Genomic DNA, 16,629 nt, shown 5'->3' on the forward strand with positions numbered 1-16,629 from the left:
ACATAAAGAGATCATTTTTTTTAACGGACCAAAAAGTAAATAGGTTTATATAGACAGAAATTTTAACTTCTCGGTTAAATCCATATAAAGTGAAATGAAAGGTCATAATATCGTACTTTTTTTGGTATTTTATGTTATTTAGCTTTGTACAAAGACGTGACTGGGAACTAGCTACCATCAGTCAGTAGTCACTCATCACAAAATCCTTCTAAGAAAGGGCCGAATCCAATGCCCATTCTGTACTGTCCTCTATCTATATGTCACGTGCAAATAGGTGAAACTTTAATTGGAGTCCGGAACTAAAATGTGGTTCTTTTGGACAAGTAACACCTTTATAAGTGTAAAAAAATGATACTTTTATATATAGCGCCCAAATACTGGGCGCTATACATTAACGTTAACTGTATCGTTAATGTATAGCGCTCAGTATTTGGGCGTTATATATAAAAAGCTGACACTAACAGGTATAACGCCCAAAAACCCGGCGCTATACATATTTTTTAAAAATCGAGTCGTCTTCCTCAAGACGATGATTCTGCTTTTTCTTCCTCAATATTTTACATATTCTTCTTCTTGGTCCCCCACTCCCATACCCGCTGCCCCATCATTTAAAAAAAAAAAAATTTGGGTCCCCCGTCACATAAAAGGTGAAGAACGTAGGTCCCACATTCGAGTAGAGCTTCGTATTATTGTTGATTCACACTTCCGGAGTCAAAATTTCAATCTATTTGCTTTCCGAAAATTCTAAATCGAGGTATTTCGGTTTATTTTAAGTTGAAACTTTTATAATAATGCATATTATTTGATTTGTATGTGTTCTATTTCGGTTTATGTTTTTTTCGAAACTAATGTTAAATTTATCCGGATTTAATATTAGTGTTTTATAAAAAAATATAAATTTGTCAAATAAATTTGTTTGTTAATATCCTAATTTATATATATGTGTTTTCATGCCGTTTTGTGCTTTATTTGCAATTAAATTTATTTGTTGTTTATGCTTAGTTTAGATTATTTTTTAGCGTAGTAAAATCTAGACCTTTTTAGAGTAGTAAAATGTAGATTCTTTTAGCGTAGTAAAATTTAGAGTCTTGTAGCGTAGTAAAAAGAGTCTGGGTGCAGTTGTATGCAAAAGGGTCTAAAGCGTTGACATTTTGCCTTTCCGGAGGACGAGACTGTAGTGTCTGGGTCCAGTTGTATGCAGTTGGTCCCCATTAGAGACCACCTGGAGCAGAACCACCATACTATCACCGACGAGTCAGCGGAGGTGGATGTACAACGATATACGAGGCTGTTGTTGCTCCTTCTGCTTGGGAGGGTCTTGTTTCCGAACACTTCGGGGAACCTAGTGAGCCTCCATTTTTTGCATCATATTGACCGGTTCGAGGATACAACCATCTACAGCTGGGGTGGTGCTGTCATCTCATATTTGTACAGGCAGATGTGTCGGGCTTGCATCGGCACACAAAGAGACGTTGGTGGCTTTCTGCCGCTTCTACAGGTGACAACATATTCAAATAATATGTCCATTAGTTCAATTCTACCTATTTATAGTTAATCTTATACTTTACGTCAATTTTGTATGTTAGGTTTGGGCCTGGGAGCGATTTCTGCAGTTTCAGCCACCTCTACCACAGCTACCGGCTAATGTAGAAATTCCGCATCTCCCTCTAGCCTGTAGGTGGGTTATGCACCGTACTCTTGCACGAGAGTATGATGCCCATCATAATCTCCCCCTCTGCAGGGATGTGTTGGATCTGTTGGAGGACGCACAGGTAAATATCTAACTAAACTTACCTGTTATAGATTAACTTAGTGTTGCACATACTAATAGTTTGTGTTCTTATTTGATAGTTCATCTGGACGTCGTACAACGATGAGGTAATAGGTACCCTGCCCGTTCGGCCGACATATTTGGAGGGCTTCTGTCCCGCTCATATGCCTCGATATTGTCGAGCATCATGCCTCCGAGCGGGTATTTCGTCAGTTTGGCCTGCCGCAGCCTATACCGAGTCCGCCTACATGGCTTGCTTTACATTATGAGAGGGATGATCGGTCCATGGCGGACGACACATTTATGGCATGGCTTGACGAGCAATTGGGTACTTGGGACAGGCGAGGGGACTTGACCCCACCTCTGCAACACTTTCTTATTCAACGTTATATGGCATGACATCGCACTGTTTCCTGACTTTTTATCGGGAACCCAGTTCATCAGGCATACGGTCGGTACATCCCATACGCCGGGAGACACGAGGCCCTGGTATGTTTTATGTTATTATTAATTATATACCTGTAATTTAATGCCAAATATGTAGTTTATATTTTTTACTTTGTGCAGGCGATTGGATTGCATACCGTCTATCATATGGGGCAGTAGATGCAGAGTCATGTCCACGATCCTGTGGCCATGCAAGAGTATAGTCGTCGATTCATGGATGTGGCTGCCCAGACACTGCAGCGAGCCCGATCGGATCAGCGTTTGGCACACGAGGCTGATTATATGGACCCAGCGCAGTACCAGCGAGGTCGTGGTATCCCACGAGCCGGACGTGCCCGACGAGCTGGTGGTACCGGACGACGTGGTCGTGGGCGGAGAGGAGGTGGTCCCCAGCAAGGGGTCGTTGAGGCTCCTGCTGATGATGTTGCTGCTGATATGGCAAGTGGCATGCATGAGACGGACATGCCGTCTTACAGCCTTGGAATTTATCGCACTCCAGTGCCATCGCAGGTGACCTCATCGGGTCAATTATTGATCATGGCTTGGATATTCAAGGAGTGAATTGGGGTAGATACTTCCCTGGCCCGTCTACCACTGATGAGGAGTGACCGACCCAAGATTTTTATAGTGGGCGCCGACTGAGTTATGGCTCCACATCACATGCGCAGGTATGAGTTTATTAGTATTGAATTTGAATTTGTTTTAACTGTAACCTATTTATTTTCTTTAACTTTATTAATTTCCTTTTTAAGGCTTCATGCGATGCTGCGACAGATGACTACATTCAGGATCCAGACACGATGATGGTAAGACAATATAAATTGTTGTGAATTGTTATGTAGTTTTCTATATTAAGTTTCATGTTATTATGTAGCCTTCTACTGGACCTGACATCACCACCGATACATGTCATCCTACGCCGCATCCGACTATAAGGAAACGACTTGATGATGATGATCCTGATAGTGCACCCGGGCGGGAGGGGATGCAGCTCAGGCCAGCGGCTGCATTAAGACACACCGAATGCGGGACACATTGATTCGGCCTTCCTTTTTTTTTATTTGGTGTAAATAATATTTTTGTATACATTAACAACAAGATTTAATCAAATATTCCCATTACTTTTTTTAGTTCCCCATTCGTTTGATAGTTTCATATAACAACACAAGCACTGAAACTTAACTTCCACTTCAATTAAAATAAAATTTAGTACAACAAACAAGAAAAACATTACTACAGCACAAACACAAACATAGCAGACCAACATAATAAAAATACAAGAAATATGAAAAATACACTAAACACATAACGTACTATCTAATGGCGCTATATTTTGCATGTTAAATATCATGATGTTGACAAGACAACTTTATGTCAGCTGGTCAGTTTTTTCAGTTCAACAAGACAACACACACATAATGTAGTGTTCAACCACGCTAAATACATAATGTACTATCTAATGGCGCTATATTTTGCGTGTTAAATATCATGATGTTGACAAGACAACTTTATGTCAGCTGATCAGCTTTTTCAGTTTGACAAAACAACACACACAAAACTGTATATTTAACCGCGCTAAATATACAGATAATTTTATTAAAATATTATTTAAATAGGTAAAATGGGAAAGTACAAATCATAATTAACAAGCATAATTTTATTTCATAAATCTTGCAACGTAGACATAACAACTAATTATTACAACATCAACTCATGGGTAGTTAGGTACACTAGAAGAACACCCACCGCGAGCTTGATTAGTTTTGCCACCCAAACCAGCTGAAGGATATTTACGACGGTCGTGTCATGTTTGCGAGCATATACCACATTTGCGCGCATAAACGGTATCACTAACATCCATTTGGTTCCGTATACACGTTCTCTTCTGCACTTCTATTTTACGCAAATAGGACTTGTTACACACCATTTTAAATGGTTCCGAAGGCCAATAATGCTTAGCACCCACTGGCTGCAACTGACCACTATATGTGTTTAGGTACTTGGAGACACTATATTGTTGATCAACATAGTTGGTCTCCGCATAACCAACACGTTAAAAACACTTGATGGCATGTGAGAAAGACATGTGGTAGATGGACCATTTCCCACAGGAGCATAATCTTGCTGATTCATTTATAGTATGTACATTATTACCCCGATTATTATGGATAGCGGTGCGAACTTCAAAAACACCTCTTTCGTTATCATACTGCAAAAATGAATGCCAATGTGCTCGCCGTCTGTATTTCTCAAATCTCTGCATCGGCACTGGCATAAATTTAACACCCCTTTACATCAATTCTGTTGCAACTGCAGACCGTTCAACAAACCTCTCCGCCATCTGCTTGAACGACATCCGCACCATGGCTGTGACGGGCATTCCTCTTGCCGACTTCAATAACCCGTTGAAGGACTCTGACACGTTTGTAGTAAGAATTCCCCATCGTCTGCCACCATCCGCATGCAAAGTCCACTTTTTCGGGTGATGTCGCATTAATCAACAATAGGCTGTCTCGTCTTCTTGCCTGATAGAATCCATATGCCTCCGGAATTTATGCTGGTGGTGGTTTGTTGCTGCCATCCACATCAAATCATGTAGATCCTTGTTGGGATGTGCCTTTTGGAAATTGGCCTTAAAATGCCTCACACAGTAACAGTGGTATGCATAAGGTTCTTGCCATGCAGACAAGTTCTCCACAGAACTTAATATACCACCGTGCCGATCAGATATTAGACAAATACCCGAACGCTGTTTGACAACGTGCTCTTTCAGGTAGTTCAAAAATAGCGTCCACGTCTCTGTGCTTTCATTGGCACAAACAACAAAAGCTAGAGGAAATATCTGTCCATTAGCATCCACTGCCACAACTATCAATAGCTTGATATCGTACTTTCCATAGACATGAGTTCCGTCTATGGATATTACGGGTCGGCAATGCGAAAACTCATCAATTGCTGGCTTAAACGCCTAGAACACGTAATTGAATATGTATTCTGGTGTTCCCGGACTCCGCTCAAGCTTCCATTCAACAACTGTCCCAGGGTTAAAGTGTTCCAGTGCGGCCATGTACTTTGGCAGAGATGCAAATGACTTATCCCAATTACCGTAGACAATTTCAAACGCTCGTTTGCGCCCGAGAAATGCCTTTCTTTTCGTAATGGTATGGCCATATTCCTAGTGGACTGATGTAATGCACTCTTTGATTTTATACCTTATGGACGCTTCGAAATGCGGAATAAGTACAAGAGAAATCAAGTCAATATCCAAGTTGAAGTGATTCCCGTTGAATATGTCCATTTCGTATGTGTGGGCGGGAATGTATTTACCAACTTTCCACATACCTGTCTTCTTCTTGGTCGCACGCAACATCCAATTACATGGCCAAAACCACCTGTGGCAAACAGCCTTGTATACCATCAGACTTGACTCTCATACCTGCATCTCACGACACTCTTTTACGTTGTGCATTTTACAAGCCCTGCTTACGCGCGCTTTATCAGGAAAAGCATCCCCTTTGCAAGCACCGTTGGTCTAGACTCATCCCACATTGTTGTCTGAATTTTATCAAAATCCCTTGTGAGAGCTTCCACATCCGGAACGATTGGCAAGTTATCAATGTAAGGAATCCCCCTTAAATGAAACGACACTTCGGATTCGTACACTCTTCGTCTATGTGGGTCTCTCTGCAAATCAGGTCCTTCCTACTCATCCTGCGCATCACCATCCTCACGAGGAAAGGGCGTCTCGTCTCCGAATTCATCGGCATTGTTATCGTAATCACTGTTCTATTCCTCACTCTGTGCATCCGCCAGATCCCGATGTAATACGTCGTTTTCGGGCAATTGAGTGAGTACGGGTGGTTCAGCTTGCTCGTTTTCACTGCACAACCAACATAAATATAAGCTACTGAATTAATAAATGCTTTCCATATGGCTATATCACTTAACTTACAAGTCGTAATGTGATGAAATTCCATGATGGACGTTTTCAATTAGGTGATGACTACCGGATGGGCCACTTGTGAAATTCATATCCGGCCGGTACCCCCTATTAAATATATGAGCGTTAATACAAATTCAATATACCAAAAATATACATAATTAACACAAATGAAAATTGAAGTTTACCACTCGTCTTGTGAATTATGGAAAGCAGGGTATAAATTATTTTCTCGCTGCTCATTCGCCGGCGGTGATAAGTTTAAATCAAGGAAAACTCTTTCATCCGGAACCTGACCGGCAAAAACTGCTTCAGAATAACCACCCGATGATTGGGGGTTATCTCTACTACGCACAACCTCGTTTTTTGGAACGTCTTCGACCTTCACGTACATCTCCAACATTGTGATTACAAGAAATTTCCGGCATTCATCCGGAGTCCTTAGAAAATCACTCAAAGTTTCATCATCGTCGATGTAAACTCCGAGTAAAAAACAACCGCTTGCGGAGTGACGGAATACGGATATCTTCCGGTTACTTTAAGTATCACTGAACGTTTCCTCACACTCATTTTTTGCATAACAACGATATCAATTTATCGTACTCCATCGTAAGTGGCAATTTAACATGACACTGAGCAGGTAAACTGTAGCCCACAGAGTTATTCTTCATCACAACCTCACCCCTCCAATATAATGAAACTCTTATTCTACGCTCTTCAGATATAATAAAAAAATGCTGGAGTTTAACAACTATAAACGTTTCAACAAGAGTATGGAAATGGCTAACCGGGAAATTTCTACGATATACACCTTTTGAATGAATTTCTATACAATCCTAACCTCTTTATATAGGAAATTCTAGGCTGAATTTTTTTTTATATATATAGCGCCCAAAAAGTGGGCACTATACGCTTTTGAATTATTGAAGTCAGGAATTATTGGTGGGGCCACGAAAAAGGTATATAGCTCCCAAATACTAGACGCTATACATAAAGTTTTATGTATAGCGCCAGGTTTTTGGGCGCTATACCTGTTAGTGTCAGCTTTTTATATATAGCGCTCAAATACTGGGCGCTATACATTAACGGCATAGTTAACGTTAATGTATAGAGCCCAGTATTTGGGCTCTATATATAAAAATGTCATCTTTTTTTTTTTACATCTATTAAGGTGCTACTTGTCCAAAAGAACCACATTTTGGTTCCGGACTCACTTTAATTGATGTCGATTTTAAATTGAATTTTGTTATAAAATAAGGACTGTAAGTAAAGATACGCATAGAGAGAAACTGATATATTATTCGAATTCAAACTGATGTACATAATAAACTGAAATCTCTTCTATTTATAAAAAAAAGGAAGTTGCTGTGTAAGCTGTTACTGCAAGTTGCTGTGTAAGCTGCTACTACAAGCTGCTGTGTAAGCTGCTATTATACCAGATATGGATAATCTTCTATTGAGAGCAATGTTTATCTATAACGGAGTACTGAATGGATAAACTCATTGTATCCAGTATAGATAATCTTCTACTAGGGGTAATGATTATCCATAGCGGAGTACTAAAAGGATAAGCTCATTGTACCTAGTATGGATAATCTTCTACTGGGGATAATGTTTATCCATAACGGAATATCGAAAGGATAAGCTTATTATACCCGATATGAATAACCTTCTACCGGGGGTAATGTTTATCCATAATCGGGTACCGAAGTGATAAACTTCTTCAGGAAGCTTATTTCCAATAGAGTACTAAATAGATAAACATATTTACGGCGAAGTCCCATATGAATAAGTTCTCCAGGAAGTTTATTTATAATGGAGTACTAAATGAACATCCATAATATAATATATTTATAACAAATTTTTATTTTTATGACAATATAACAATAACAATAATAATAAAAAAGAATTAGAGTACGGAAGTCACAACAATAATGAAAAGAAGTACGATAGGAAAACATAAGCACAATAATAATACAAAATAAAATAAAAAATAGTAATAACAACAAAATAATAAGATGACCATAGAGAAAGAAACAACATATAATAATAGAAATCTAAAAATACGAAAACATGAAAATACGTGCTATGCTACTACTACTGGTATAGGTACGAAGAACACTCGGCTACCAGCTACCCTTATGCCTTAATTCTCGACCTGTACACCCTCTTACTAGTAAACTTAGTAGAATACGCTCGACTATCATTAACTTATTTTTATGACAATGATATAAGTAAAAAATATAAACCTTTTTTTATAACGATAGCATCCGAGCTAGGGTTGTGCACGGATCGGATCAGATCGAATTTAGAACATTTCAAATTCTAATTTCGGATTCTAGAAAATGCAATCCGAATCCGATCCGAAATATATCGGATCGGATCGGATTTTAAAGTTTGGATCGGATCGGATTTCGGATCGTATTATTATGCCTCAAAGTTGCAAACTAATATGTATATTTCTTTGTAAAAGGGGCAATACATTAATAAAAATTCATGTTTATGGAATTATGAGAGTACTATGGTAATAGCTTGGAGAAAAATGTAAAGGAAGTACTGACTATCCGATATTAAAGTATAGTATTTATATATACCCTAAAAATTTCGGATTTCGGATCGGATTAAAATATACCAATCCGAATCCGATTCGAAATTTTAATAAACACAATCCGAAATCTGATCCAATCCGAAATCCAAAATTTCGAAATTGAATGAATCGGTTCGAATTTCGGATATCCGATCCGAATGAACATCCCTAATCCGAGCCAATGTGTGCACACAATTAGTTTGCCAAATATCCACCACTTCCTATCAGTACAGATAATAACTAATATTGTCCACAGGATTTGTTTAAAAATTAGGAAAATAGAAAGAAATCATATAGTGTTTTTTTTGTTTATGTTCGAATTTAAAGTCTGGTCTTCAAAATTTGCACTCGCTTCACTAATCAATAGGCCATAGTACATGGATACATGAGATAAAAATATAAATTATCTCTTGTAAAGTAAGTAATAATTTTAAACGTGCCTACTTAAAGTAATTATGAGGTCTTAATGTAAGATGATAACGATGACATCTAAGATTCAAAGATTATGAATTTAAGTCTATAAATACGTGAGCTTAACATGTTTATTGTCTGTTTTGTTTATTGTTTCTTCTATATTTGTTTGTTTCACTTGTTGGTAATGCTAATAATACTAGCATTAATTTCTTCTTTTTAATAATGCTAATAATAATATGTGGGAAGAATTAAAAAGAAAAAGAAAAAGAAAAAGAAAAAGAAAAAGAAACTCAATTTAAAATATCAATAGTTGTAAAGATAGATTTGGTTCCATAAAGTTTTATGAAGCTAAACTAAAAACTAAAATTTTGATGGTAAAAAACTTACTTATATCACGTGTTTACACTAAATTACTTTAATATATTATGGTTAAGTGATAAATTAATGATAAAAATATATATTAAGTAATTATAATTTAGTGATAATCATGTTCGTAAATACATGTGTCATATATTTATTGAGTTGGTATAAATACCCGATACAAATAAGTATTTATTATTTTTTGACATGTTTGAACATGTCCAAAATTATTTGAGTCCAAAATTGAACATTTTTAACGATGATAAATTTGAGTACTTACATTAAAGCCCCATTAGTTTGGCACTAAGTCAATTTGGTACTTTATATTAATTTTAGGTTGAAAGAAAAAATTATATATTTTGAAGAGGAACTTTGGCGTAATTGGTAAATTAAAGTAGTTGTCATGTGATCGGGAAGGTCATGAGTTCGAGCCATGAAAATAGTCTATGGCAGAAATGCAGTGTAAGGTTACGTACACTAGCCTCTTATGGTTCGGCCCTTTCCCAGAAACCATACATAACGGAAGCTTGGTGCACCAGACTGCTTCAAAAAAGTGAATAGTCAATGTTTGGCCATAAAATTTCAAATTTTACTTGAAGTTGAATTTCGGAATTTTTCGAATTTTTGAAAAACTCCAAAGTTTTTCAAAATTTTTACTTCAAATCACTCATAAAAAATTAAAAAACAGCTCTAAATTGTATTCATGTCCAAATACAACTCTAATTTGAAAATATCATTTTCTCTTAAATTTTTTTTTTTTACTTTCTTCCAAAATTTCACATTTCTTATGTCCAAACGGCCACTAAATCACAATAAACTATTAGCTAAAAATTGATTTATCAAAACTAAATTCAAACAAATACTTACATAAACAACTGTTATCCAAATTAAAACCAAAGGACAGAGTAAAAACAATTTATTTATTTTTGCAAGAACAAATATAAAAAGCCAAAAGAAAAAAAAAATGGAAAACTAACGAAATACGAAGGAGGGCAGACGTTGTAAATATAAACAAAACAGAGGGCAATTTACTAGTGACCGAGCAACGCGCAATATACACAGCTGTATCGTTTTTTGAGACGTAAAAGAAAACGTGTTTGAATTATGGATTACCTTTGTTTTTTCTTTGTCCATACTTTAATAATTTCATTTCCCATTTCAAATCAAAACCTTTTTGTATTTGAATTTTGAACCAAACAAACAAAACCACAAACCAGAGTTTTACTACATTAATGTACTGAAAACCCCACGTGTTCCTCGTTCACGCATTAATTCTAACAAATAGGTATAGCCACCCACCCCCCTCTTACCCACCCACCCCACCATTCAACACCCCCCCCCCAATATCTTTTTTTCATATATATATATACACATTGTACTCAAAACAGATTCTTCATCAAATAGTTCCAAATTTATTTCAACTTACAAATATCTTTCTCAAGCTTATTACAGATTCTTGATATATTTAGTTTTTTGCCACCGGAAAACAAAATGGGGTCATCGGAGATTGTAGATTCCGGCAAGGTCACCGGCCAGAAGTCTCAGTTTTCTCAAACTTGTAATCTTTTGAGCCAATTCTTGAAGAAAAAAGGTTCTTTTGGAGATCTCAATAATCTTGGTATCTACCGCAGTTTTGAACCAACTGGTATGTTCTTTAATTTATATCCATTTACTCTTTATCCTCTCCTTAAAAAATTAACTTTAAATCCATAGCTGTTTTCTGTTATCATTTGCTAGATAGGGTGTTAGCTATTACAGACCGAGCTAGAATTTTAAGTTTATGAGTTACGTTCTTGATTATAGAAAAGACTGGTCACTGGGTTCTTAATGAATTATTTATACATTAAAATATAGAGTTTGAGACAAAACTATTAGGTTATGCTGATAGTATGCAGTACACTAGATCCGCCCCCTTTGGCTAGTAATGCCTTTGTGTATCGGTGTTGAACTGAACACGAAATTTGAGAAAAAAAATAAAAAAAATATATTGAAGCTTGTGATTTATAGAGGAGTTAAAGATTTTAAGTTTGTGGGTTTTTGATTATAAAAAAGAAAGCTTATTGGGTTCTGAATAAATTATGTACACATTTTCAGTGAATTTTTTTTTAATGAAATACAGTGTTTGAGCCAAAGCTACTAGATTATGCTGACCACAGTACACTAGATACGCCCATCTTAGCTAGTATTATTACCTCCCCTTAATTTGTGTGTCGATGTTGAACTGAGCACGAAATTTAAGAAAAAATTAAAAAAACTTGAAAACTTGTGAATGTATCGGCAGAGTTCAAATTCCAATTTTATGGGTTCTAAATTTTAGAACGAGAATTTCAAGTGCTATTAAATGGATTCTATATTTAATATTTGTATATTTTTGATGAATTTTTTTAACACAAATATATTGTTCGAATTAAAGGGGCTTCTAGCTCCGCCCTTACTCGTGATGCATAACATGAAATATACATAATTTAGAGTCGAATCATTTCTAAATGTAGAAATGTGCGATTCTTTTTAGGATAGACTAAAAAGAAAAACAGTTATTCTGGTTTCAAGATTTCAGCTCTTTTTTTTATTTAACATTTTAGAAGTTGGAGGAGTTTTTTCTGATGTATTTTTCTCTTATTTCTTGAAACAGGAAACCAAACAACTACAACTACTATGAATTTATTGCCAATGATTGAAAAATCAGGTGATTCAGCTGAGAAAAATTCTCAAAAACCAATGAATCTTTTTCCTCAAGAAGTTATTTCTACTGCAAAATCTGAACCAGAAAAGGCACAAATGACTATATTTTATGGTGGTCAAGTTGTTGTATTTGATGATTTTCCAGCAGATAAAGCAAATGAAATCATGAAATTGGCTACCAAGAAAACCAACAACAAACAGAATTTGGCTAGTAACATATTTTCTTATCCTATGGTAAATAATCAAAAATCAGCTGAATCTGTTACTACCAATTTGACTCAAGAACTTCGTACGCGAATTCACGTGCCAATATCACAATCCTCTGTTGCTGATTTACCAATTGCGAGACGAAATTCACTTACAAGATTTTTGGAGAAAAGAAAAGATAGAATTACTTCAACTGCACCATATCAGATTTACAACAAAAAAATAGCAGATTCTAAGACTGAGGAAAATAAGGCATGGCTTGGATTAGGTGCAAAATTTGTTCCAGTGAAAACTGAGCAGTTCTTTTAGTTATTTTGGTAATACTACTGGTAGACGGGGAGCCTTGCGTAGCTGGTGAAGTTACTGCTATGTGATCACGAAGTCACGGGTGGTCTGGCCCTTTCTCGGACTCCGCACATAGCAGAAGCTTAGTGTACTGGGTTGCCCTTTTTTTCTTTCTAGTAATTGACAAAGTATTTTTCAAGTTTTTTTGTTCTTGGTTTCAAGCTTGATTGAAGCCAATATTATCTAACTAGATCTGATTTACTGTTATTGAGAATTTTTTTGTAATTAAGACTAAAGGATGTTTGTTCAGTATCTTATATGTACTATTTGATTCATCAACTTTCATTGATTTTTGTTATATTGTCATAAGGCAAATTACTTTGTTTTTCCATTTGTATTTTGTGTTTTAGTATTTCTTGTATGGTTCTATTGTTTTTTGATAAAAAGCAATACATGATTTCTTTTCCAAGATTTTGAAGGTATTTGGAAATAATTCATTCCCTTTAAAGGAAGAGCTCCAATTGTAGTTTCTATCATAGACAAGAAAATTATAGAAGTAAAGGAAAAAAAATTAATAAAATAAATATAGCATATACTAGCATTCGACGGTCGACCTAGTGATTAATGAAATGCATGAAAATCATATAGGAGAATAGGGTTCCAGTACTGACAAAATTCTTTAAATAATTTCTAAGATATGAATAAATAGCAGATATTCAGTGAAATATAGTTGAATCCGGCACCGCCTTTGCCTATATATATATACATATAAATAAATAAAAGCATATACAAAAACTAAAACTAAAGATGGTAATGGAAATAATCAAACAAGCCACAATTACAAGTGGGGTAAGGTCAAACATGCCTGCTTGAAATTTTTTAAGATTTTTTTTTATAATGGTTTGTTATGATCTGTAATGTTGTATAATTGGTTTGGTATGACTATCTTGTTGGTCTCCAATAATTGACCAAACACTATTTGAGAAAATTTTGCACGTTTTTTGCTTTGTCCCCCCCCCCCCAACCCCCCAACCCCCCACCCCTGCCAAACTTTCATAATGTTTACAATACCTAAATGTAGTTAGATTTTGGTTTGGCAATCCATCTTCATTCAATTAATGCATCTTTTTTAGACCTAATTTGGAGTCTGCCTATCCATCTTCATTCAATTTATGTTGCCTTAAAGCTAACCCTTCAAAGTGAGATTGAAGTTTACCTATGGTCACCACTAATGGGCGTGGTGAAATAATAAGTATTCTGTCATTTTTAACCAGAATTTTAGGTTTGAGTCCTAAGAATAGAGACGCTTTTAGTACACAACATTTAACGCTCAAAAGTGAATCATTCCAATGCAAATCTGAATTAGTCGGGCACCAAAGAAAATACACCACACTAAGGGGTTGTTTGGTTTGAATACGGCTTATGCCGGGATAAGTTATACCAGGATAAGTTATGCTGGAATTGTTTTTTATCCATTTTTTGGTATGTTGTATTAAATATGACAATTGCATAATTTGTAAGAAAAATGTATAAGTTATATCGGTGCTAATTACCCCACCCTTAAGGTATAAGTTATCCCGGTGTTAATTTTAATCCTGGGATAACTTATACCTGGTTTCCTAACCAAATGAAATATTAAGATAGTATTAAATTTTTATACCACCACTATACCTTCTTATACCTCATACCAAACAACCCCTAAGAGTGAAAAACATCCAAAAAATGAAATATCTACCCATAGTGGAGGAGAAATTATAATAAAAGGGTTGGAAAAAAAAATATAATAATGTTACCGTGGAAAATCAAACCTACGACTTAAAACATTTTTTGAGTTAGTTGCTGCTACTAGGGGTGTTCAAACTGAATTGGAAAATCGCACCAAACCGAGAAATCAAACCAAACTAATTAAAAAACCTGACTAGGTTTGGTTTGACTTGGTTTGGTATTGAGTAAAAAAATCTGAACCAAACCGACATATAAATATATAAATTTTATTTATATTTTTAAGACTTTATAGTGATTTTTCTTTAGAAAATATATAAATATTTGGGATGTATTCCCCTTGAAAGCGTAAATTAACAAAAAAGTATTGTTAGACGAAAAAGAAAATAACTATCATGTGTTACTAAAATAATTTTCCCATTAGATATTTTAATAGATCATATGTTTGTTAATTTTTTCCATATTTACTAAACATATATTCACTTATCAAAGTTTTATCTATAATTTTAACAAAGTAAGATTGAAATAATATTCATGTAATAAAAAAAACCCAAAAACCCGATAAAACCGGACCAATCCAAACCGATATAGTTGGTTTGATTTGGTTTTGATAAAAACCGAACCAACCCGATCCATGTACACCCCTAGCTGCTACATTGAAACTTTTTTATAGCAAGTAGATTTAAAAAAAAATATTCTATTACGCAATATAATTTTTCAAGAAATAATTCAAATATCCTCTTTTAGGTCTATGTAGCTCCGTCCCTAAATTTTATGTAAACGTTATAATTTAACTCCACATAACTTAGGTGTAGGACTCAATTTGACCAAGTTAGGTGTAGGATTCAAATTTGACCAAATCCTTCCCTTAATTTCCCTTGCCTTTCCCCATTCACAAATCACCATTTCTCGCAAAAAAGAAGAAAAATAAAAATAAAAAACTTTAATGTGAAAATTTCTGTTTTATAATTGGAAGGTCCGCTATTACCCCACCTCCTGAATTTAAAAAAAAAATTAAAAAAAGAGATAAAACAAGAGTACAATCCACCGTCATTATGTACCCACAAGGTTTTGATTTGAAAATTAAAACACGGGAAAAGGTTTCAAAAGATGGTGAAAAAGAAAGATATATTAGAAAGTAAAATGAATAAACAAAAGACAAGATGATAGAATAGTACAATTGAGTACAACAACAAAGTGAAATCTCACTAATGAAGTTTCAGGAGGGTAGTGTATACGTAGATCTTACCCCTACTCCGAGATGGTAGAGAGATTATTTTCGAAAGATCCTTGGTTCAAGAAGACGGAAAAAAGACGAAAAAAGGCAAAATGGTACAATTGAGTACATAAATAAATATTACCAGCAAGTGTGATAAGATAAAATAAGATTTTTTCACTTTTAATTAGAGATTTCGAATTTTAAAATGAAGCAATTCTAGGCAGCTAGTGTTTAGATGACTAAATTTAAATTAGTCGAACCAGTAAATTTCAAACCTAGAATACAAAAAATATATACAAATAAAGATAGTCCTCATATTGTATAGAGGATCACGAGAAGGACAGAGGCAAGTGGGTAGGAAAATGTTAGGTTGGGTGGACTTGCATCTTTCCTAAAAAGTAATATTTAAATATGGAAATAAATACGTATTTCTTAGCAAAGAAGACTTTACAATAGTCACGTTTTGTTCCCACCTTACTAAAGGTCTTCTACTAATACTAGATGTCATTGGTCCCGCGCTAGCACGGGTCCAATAATTTATGTTACACTATTTCTAATCCAAAATTTAATTTGTGTTAAACCCGAGTTTATAGTCTCACATCCTGTATAAGATGCTAATATCAAGATTTTGATATAACATTATAAGAATATCTTTTAACTGAAATTATCAGCTATTTGTCTTTTAAATACAAATAAACATGGAAAAACCTTATAAATATTGTATATAGTGTATTATTTATTAGAGCAAGGTTATGAAAAAAGAATATGTTTTTAATTTATTACGATGACATTTACTTGAACATATATTATTTGTCATTGTATAATGCAGACCATACTGTTTGTCATCGCACTTTAGCTAGATTAAAAATATAAATATGTGGAAGTCACATTATCTAAGTAAAACTTGTAACATTTGAAGAAAGTAGTGGACCAAATTAACTATTCACAAAGTTCTTTACAAATGCTTTATTATGCATTTCATATAGCTGTTATAT

General features: G+C 35.0%; 1 protein-coding gene across 1 annotated transcript; it reads left to right on the top strand.

The window, feature by feature from the left end:
- Positions 1-10,906: 10,906 nt before the first annotated feature.
- Positions 10,907-13,032, top strand: LOC104212326 (protein TIFY 10A). Its single transcript, XM_009761546.2, has 2 exons — positions 10,907-11,164; positions 12,152-13,032. Exons 1-2 carry the CDS (start codon positions 11,011-11,013, stop codon positions 12,715-12,717), a joined length of 720 nt encoding a protein of 239 aa, XP_009759848.1. The 5' UTR covers positions 10,907-11,010; the 3' UTR covers positions 12,718-13,032.
- The last annotated feature ends 3,597 nt before the right edge of the window (positions 13,033-16,629 follow it).

The sequence above is a fragment of the Nicotiana sylvestris genome, chromosome 6 (genome assembly GCF_000393655.2).
Source record: "Nicotiana sylvestris chromosome 6, ASM39365v2, whole genome shotgun sequence".
In the NCBI taxonomy this organism is placed as follows: Eukaryota; Viridiplantae; Streptophyta; class Magnoliopsida; order Solanales; family Solanaceae; genus Nicotiana; species Nicotiana sylvestris.

Coding starts and splice junctions, on each gene's coding strand:
- LOC104212326 (XM_009761546.2), top strand. CDS start 11,011: ATGGGGTCATCGGAGATTGTAGATTCCGGCAAGGTCACCGGCCAGAAG. Junction 11,165..12,151: donor CCGCAGTTTTGAACCAACTG/GTATGTTCTTTA, acceptor TTCTTGAAACAG/GAAACCAAACAACTACAACT.